A 7885-nucleotide genomic window follows, 5' to 3' on the forward strand; every position below is an offset into this window, starting at 1 on the left:
CCAAACCTCCTGGGGAAACAATGGCTTCCTGATGACTCAGGGCAAACCTTCTTTCTGGTACAATGGCTGGTATTGCTGAAAGATGAGGGACAGTTGCTGCTCAAGCCATTGTCAACCCTGTGAGTAATTAAAGACCAATCCTGGAAGCCATTACTGGAGACATCGGAAAGAGGATGAGTTATGTTTTACACAGACTTGAAATGTCTTGTGCATCTACTGTTTCAATATACCACAGGCTATAATTATGTCACAGTCTTAGACACCATGGTACTGAGCAAAGGCCACAGATTTTGGAATCAGACAGTCCTGGGCTGCATTCTGCCTCTGCTACTTTCTAGCTGGATGACCATGGGAAAGTCATTTAATCTCTCTTGACTATTTCCTCATAGGCGAAAATACCTCCTGCCCTTAGGGCTTAATGACATTCTAATCTGTGCCAGTATCCACTGTGGTGTCTATAGACCATCCCTTTTCCACATCCATTTATGAATTATTTATCATAATAAATAACTGACAAAAAAATTAAGTCATTGATTTTAACTATTTTGCCTTTGTGTGAAATTTTCTATCTTATGAACTACTTCCAGATCACATAGCATTACTGGGATTATCAGTATTCCGAACAAACGTTGTTATGCAACATTGAGGCAAAAAAAATCACAAGTATTCAAAGTCATCACCAGTGACTTATCTCCCACCTTTCCATCTATTTTCAGCTCTACAAGTTACCAATTACTGCCAAGTCAATTTAAGACACAGTGCAAATGTGAAACTGAGAATATTTTGTTATGGTACCAGTATTTAGATTAATATCTAAGATATTCACTATATGTTAGCATATCAGGTTTTTTAAAACATGGAATCTGACTTTGCATATGAAAGCAAATTTTTTTTATCACTAGATTCCTATAAATGTGTATATCAATTCAATTTGCCCAGAATGAGCAAGCATCTGGCTGGGGAAGGAAATATTAAGCTTCAAACGTACCCCAAACTTTCCATACATTGTCTCTATTCTCGGAAAAACCTGACCCATGATTTATGTCATTTTAGAGGAAGAATGGAGGCTTGGAGAGCTCCAAGAATAACTCATGCAAGGATACAGAATCACAGTACTGCAATCGAAACCCAGTTCCTGAAGCCATAGAACATGCTCTTTTCTTTGGATCTAATTATGCAACCAAAGCCTATGCCAGGGATCAGAGGAAAGAGAAAGAAAGAAAATATAGCATTAACTTGCCACTGAGGTCCTTTACTAGAATTTACATGAAATTAAAGTAGAATAAATGAATCTATAGTTTCTTTTCTTTCTTCTCAAATAAATATTTTTAGAAGTAGCATTTGTGGAGCTTTACTTTATTTGTAGCCATGGTCAACATAAGTTTATAATATCAAGGTTTGAGCTCCTACAAAGTCAATGTTTCTCAAATAAGATCATCACGTCACTCATACTTGACCTGACTCACCATCCCTTGAAGACGCACGCCTCCCTTAACGGCCCTGATCTCTGACAGGCTATCAAAAGCAGATAAGAAAACGTAAGCAGGTGAATTCACAAACTTTTTGTGTTGGCCTTGATCAAGGTGGGCCTGGGTGATTTTTGCTTATGACAAACTGAATGCTACTTTTACTTTTAGTCAATATTAGTTATCATTCACCTTTAACCACAATATTTCCCCTCTCTCCCTGCTCCCATACCCAGTAGGTCTATCACAAGCTTCAGAGTGCTCAAATGAAAGAAAGATTAGTGTCTGGCATTATCAATAGCATTTACTGGCCACTCTCAGAGTGGTAAGGTAATATAGGACTCTCAGGTACTATAAGGCTAATTAGTTTAGACTAAAATAGACCCTTTGTCCTCAGTGCATTAGAGAAAAACCAGAGAGTCAATTAAGCGCATGGATTATGGAACCAGACTGGCTAGATTCAAACCTCCCTCTGCCTCTGTGATCTTGGGCAAGTTACATCGGCGTTCCAGTTTCCTCATCTGTAGAATGCAAATAATAGCATCTAATTCACAGGCTTGTTGTGAGGGCTAAATGAAGTTTGTATCAGAACATGCATGGCATATAATTAAGTGCTATAAAGTCTTAGCCACTGATTTTAATTTAAATACAAAGAGCAAATTAAAATTATAGCTTTGCCTGTAAGATATGTGTATAAAATGACTACAAATACTGGTACAACTTGAAGCAGTATGTGTTTCTCAATCAATAAGGTCTTATTCCAGCAGAAGGTGTTAAGTCACACCTAAAACACTCAGGCTAAAAAATAATAATAATAATAATAATAATAATAATAAATAAAACACTCGGGCTTAGACAAAGGAAATGGGCTACTTGTTCTTTTTTGAGAGAGAATCATCTGGGTAGAGACTACAAATGAAAAAGAGAGAACCTCATGCAGAGAGGTATTAGCTGTTCTTCCAATTTCTCAAGTTTGAATAGCACCTGACATGCCACAGGGACCCTGCCTGAATGAGAAGAAATCGGGGAAGAGAAGACTAATCCAAAGGCGGACTGTCACTGTTTGGTGAACAATTTGGCACAATTGGTGAATCATTCTGTCTGCTGTAAATGAAACAGATTTTGAAGAGATGAAGAAAGTGGTAGAACACTGCAGAAAAGATCACAGCCGCCAAAGCCCAAAATAAGTCAGGCCCAGCAATCTGACAGTATATATAGAAAGACAGAATGGTAAGTTACCAGCTATTTTATTAGAGGGAGAAAATGACAGTCTTAGAAGCAGCCTGATGAGAAAAATTTAAGATGAAACAAAAAACTTAAGGTGGAAGGCATATGACCAAGGTAAAAAATAATGCAACCACGGAGAGGCAAAGCTGGGGAGAAATGAACAGTTTTCAGTAAAAAAAGAATTAGTGCTTTTGAGAAAAATGGCTGATTTCAGGTCTAGAGCAAGAAATGAACAAGATAAGCTTAGAATATCTTGTGCCAGAAAGCAAGAAAGGTATCCAAAAAACTACTGGGGTCTTGTAAGAAGTATATAGCAGATAAGGACAGACCGTGGGTCAAAAAGAATATTGACTGCAATGGATTGAAACAAATTGAGATCCACAAGTTCTTATGATACGTAACAAGAAAAACTCATTATCATGGGAGATTGCTAGGGTACCAAATCACTACTCAGAAAATTGATAAAAGGAAAAAAATTAAGCCTTTCCTTGTCTTTCATAACAGTCTGATTTCAGGAGGCCCAAATAGCTCAAGAGGGTAAGTTCTTTACAGATAGAATGCCAAATAATAAATGCAAGAGAAATGATAGATTTTGAGCATCACCATTTTGCAATCCCTAATGAAATGGATCTAGGGTACAACCATTTATGTATGAATGTTACACTCATTAGGTGAAAGGTGGCAAGGTAAGTTGTTGACTCGTATCTGAACGCACTAATCAATCTTAACATCTCAAAAAGAGACACACGCAGACATCATGTATCTTGTGGCTGTGATATAACAGATTTTAACAGTACCACCTACAAAGGATGCTTGCCTTTGAACCTAAATCTAATCAGGCCTCTACATCTAATTGGATATTATAAGAGACATGGGGAATAGAGAAACAAGCTAAATGACACAAGTGAGAAACTGGCCCAGAAAATAAATCATTCCACCAGACAAATGACCTGTATTCTCTTTCTTCATCAAATCAATGGCATGAAAAAAGAATGGAAGGCAGACCATTATAAAATAAAATAGATTTTAAAACCTAACAGCCAAATACAATGTGCGGACCTTGTCTAGTTTCTGATTCCAACAAGTCATAAGTAAAAAGATATCTTTGAGAATATGTGAATACGGAAATCATATTAAGAAATCACTGTTAAGGGCAGCCCGGGTAGCTCAGCGGTTTAGCGCCGCCTTCAGCCCAGGGCCTGATCCTGGAGACCCGGGATCGAGTCCCGCATTGGGCTCCCTGCATGGAGCCTGCTTCTCCCTCTGCCTGTGTTTCTGCCTCTCTCTCTGTGTGTGTCTCTCATGAATAAATAAATATAATCTTTAAAAAAAAAAAAGAAATCACTGTTAATATTTTTAGGCGTGAAAAACACATAGAAGTCTTTCAGTTTTTGCTTTTAAAGAAAAAAGTCCATATCAGGGGTATAAACTGAGATATTTATAAGAAGGATGACAGGATGTTTAGGATTTTGCTTTAAAATACCAGCCCCCACAAAAAAGTAGGGAAGGGAAATAATGAAACAAGACTGGCAAAATGTGGGTAACTGTTGAAGGATGAGTGTTTATCATACTATTTCTCATAATCTTCATAACACAGTATTTAAAAAAGGACTAAAGGGTTTTGGTGGGCATTCAAGTTGTGCCTTATCTTACCACTATGTTAGGAGACAGCTAGGGTCCTCCCACAAAGTAAAATGTAGTCATTCCCCACTTGGTCCAAAGTCTTAATCAGTTTGCATTTTGAGTTCAATACAATTAGAAGTGAGTGAACCAAGGAACACAGGGGTTCTGCAGTATTAACCAAATGTCAGCTTAATTTTTCCCAGTAAGAGACAGCCGACAATGCCCCTGGGTTGGGCAACAGAACCTACAAAGACCTTACTTGATTACAGTTGATGTCAGATTGTCCAGATTTGTGAGAGCCCAAGGCAGCATGGACAAGTGCCACAAGTATTCCTAAATCAAATCTTGGTCAATACAGAAATTGCAAACCTTCTTACCAACTTGTGTAATACCTAGAGCTGCCTTTTTTTTTTTTTTAAACCGATGGTAATAAATGTGTTTTTATTTGTCCCTACAATCACTCAGCTATAATCTGGAGCTGCAGCCCATAAAATATAAAACTATAAGGCCACAGAAGGATCTAAGCCATGATTTGTTTGCATGAGCATCACTGCTCTATTTAAAGGACTAGCCAGATGACCCCAGATGTTCACAAGTCACCAGCTGGTTTGATACATATTTCACCTGTTTTTCTCTTTCCTACACACCCCTTCTGTTATGGACTGAATACCTGTGTTTCTTCAAAACTCGGTATGTTGAAGCCCTACCCCCTACTGTGGTACTATTTGGAGATGGAGCCTTTGGGAGATATTTGGAGGGAGACTGGGTCATGAGAGTGGAGCGGTCATCAATTCCATGATGGTATTAGTGGGCTTATAAGAAAAGGAAAAGAGATCTCTCTTTCTCTCCATGAGCACTGAGGAATGACCATGTGAGGGTGCAAAGAGAAGGCAAGCCAGGAAGAGAGCTCTCACCAGAAACCAAGCTGCTGGCACCTTGATCTTGGACTCTCAAGCCTCCAGAACTGTGAGAAAATAAATTTCTATTGTTTAAGCCCCCAGTCTATGGTATTTTGTTACAGCAGCCCGAACGGACTAATACAGGTACATATTTCACCTGTTTTTTCTTTCTTTCTTTCTTTCTTTCTTCTTCCTTTCTTCCTTCCTTCCTTCTTTCTTTCTTTCTTTCTTTCTTTCTTTCTTTCTTTCTTTCTTTTCCCCAAACTCCTTCTTATCTGTTAGGGAAGGTTCTAAAACCACAAAGGTGGTTCCAACACCAAAGGAAGGGGGAAGTAGTTGAAAAGCATGGGTTTCCAACACTGGAAAATTTAACAATCTTTCCCCAATTAAAAAAAAAAAAAAAGCCAGGCATTTATGAAATGTGTTTGGAATGTCCCTAAGTAATACAGTCTTAGGATCAAAGTATGTTTTATTTGAAGTAACCACATTCAGAATAATTAAGAAGAGTAAATATGTATATTGGCAAGGCACACAACATCATCCCAGGCAGCAAGAAACACAAGCCTTTATGCGGATGAACACACAGATCTATTTATACAGAAACCTTCAGCAATTCCCGTCACAGATTGCCTGGCTGCCCTCATGTCTTCAGTATTCTGTGCCATGAAATAGTAACTGTCAAGGATAATAGGAACACAATTTGACCTAGTTTTCCCCAGATTCTTGCAAAGTCTGTAACTCTGGTTCTTGTGTTTACTTAGGTATCACGTCTTTAGGACACATTTCCTTGCTTCCTTTGCAGACAATCTGGTGGCATGCCCCATGTTAAGTGTCACCTGTGGGCAATTCCTAAACTCCACTGGTCATGAACTCTAACATCCATGTCTTACATCCAGCTAATCCCCGGAATGTCCTCCTGAGGTAGATCACCTACAGTCATCCCTACACTGGAAGGAAAACGGGCGAGAAAGGAGAAACACAACCTGGAGAGGCTGAAGACCTACACCAATTCACACCCTTCAAGCTCGCCCAAAGGAAGCCACACCAAAAACGAATGTTTCTCCCCAATTCTGACGCTTCCACAAACCTATCTTTGTAAGAGCTAGAAGTCCTCCAGCAAGACCTTCTTTTAAAACAGACAACCCAAGACTTCAACTTCTAACAGCAACCCCCCACCCCAACATCTACAACAGTGCTGCAGCTCCTCCGTAAAGCCTGCTTAAATGGTGACAAATTCTAAAGAACGGAGTAGAACCTAAAAAGTTGCCCCAAAGCCCTGGTGGGCAGGGAAACCTGAGTAAGTGGGCCTGAGGCCCCAGGAGGGCCTCCAGAGCAGCTTGCGAAAGGTCCCAGGGGGAAAAGCTGCAGGCCGTCCGCTTCTCTTACCAAACCAAACACGTCGGACCTGCTCGGGGCCCATTAAATGCACTTAGATGCACAAGCGGGGACACTCCTTCACCAGGAAATCATATCTGAACACACCATCAGGAAGTCAATATTTAAAATTGGGGGGAGGGGCGTGCACCTTCCTGCTCCAGGGGGCGTCGCCGAGTACTAAGCGCCGGAGCCTCCGCACCCCTGCAGCTCGAGAGGCTCGCCCGGGAACTTCCAGCTGCCGCGTCTCCACCTCGGCGGCCGCGGCCAGAGCCCGACCCGGTGCCCCAAGCTGGCCACGGGGCGTCCCAAACAAGCTCACGCGTCTCGAGCCTCCTGCAAACGGAGCTCCCGTTTGCAGGGCCTGAGGCTCGCTGCCGGGACCGGGCTGGCCGACGGCGCGGGGCGGGACACCTGCAGCTTGGCCCTCCGCGGAGAGAGAGGCGACGGCCCTTCCCGGGCGATGCCCGCGGCCCGCCGCCCTGCATCCAGGTGCCCCCGGGCTACGTCAGGTGCACCTGCGGGAAGGGGCGGCCGTGGCTCGCCGAGGGGCACCCCACGACGCCGCCGTCCCGGGACCCCGCACGAGGGCGCCCCCCGCCCCTCCCCAACTGCCAGCTGCCCCCTCTGCGGCCCGGGAGGGCGGGCGCGGGCTCCACGTGCGCGCGGGCCACTCACCCGGGCCCCGGCGGCGCTCCGCTTCCTCCGCAGCGTGAGCCCGCTCCGCAGCAGCGCGGGCAGGTCCCGGAGCCGCGGCCGCGGGGGCGCCGGCGGCTGCTCGCGCTCCTGCTCGCGGGCGCTGGGGCTGCGGCGCAGGGCGCCGTCCGCCGCCGCCGCCGCCGCCGCCGCGGCCAGGGCCGGGCTCTCGCACGGCGGCTGCATCTTGACGGAGCCCACGGCCATCCTCATGCCCTGACGGCGGCTGCGGCGCCCGCAGCTCCGCTCCCCCGCGCTCGCCTCCGCGCGCCGTCCGCGCCTTCGCCAGGCAGCGGGAGGGCGCGACTGCGGCTCGGGCGCGGGGCGCGCTGCCAGCCGCTGCCCATTGGCGCGCGCCGCGGCCCCCGACAGGCTCGGCCCCGCGCGCCTCCCCCTCCCCGCCCAGGTGCGCCGGGCCCCGCCCCGCCGCGCCCCGCCCCGCCCCGCCCCGCCCCCGGGCGGCCCCCTCCGCCCGCCGCCGGGCCCCCCTCTGCCACTCCCGGAGCCTGGGAGGAGGAGCGTGGGACCGCTCGCGCCCCCACTCATCCACAGGTGCGGGGCGCCCAGAAGCCTCCACCACACCCACTCTACTGCCCATCC

The 7885-nt window shown here is 45.5% G+C and overlaps 1 protein-coding gene across 1 annotated transcript in view; it reads right to left on the reverse strand.

The window, feature by feature from the left end:
* RAPGEF5 (Rap guanine nucleotide exchange factor 5) overlaps nt 1-7602 on the reverse strand; it is a 229885-nt gene extending 222283 nt beyond the window's left edge. Inside the window, exon 1 of the mRNA XM_055314547.1 lies at nt 7268-7602. Within this exon, the coding sequence (XP_055170522.1) occupies nt 7268-7498 (231 nt within the window). The 5' untranslated portion in view covers nt 7499-7602. The remainder of the gene's footprint in view (nt 1-7267) is intronic.
* Between the last annotated feature and the right edge of the window lie 283 nt (nt 7603-7885).

The sequence above is a fragment of the Nyctereutes procyonoides genome, unplaced genomic scaffold, assembly GCF_905146905.1.
Source record: "Nyctereutes procyonoides isolate TBG_1078 unplaced genomic scaffold, NYPRO_anot_genome, whole genome shotgun sequence".
NCBI classification, from domain to species: Eukaryota; Metazoa; Chordata; class Mammalia; order Carnivora; family Canidae; genus Nyctereutes; species Nyctereutes procyonoides.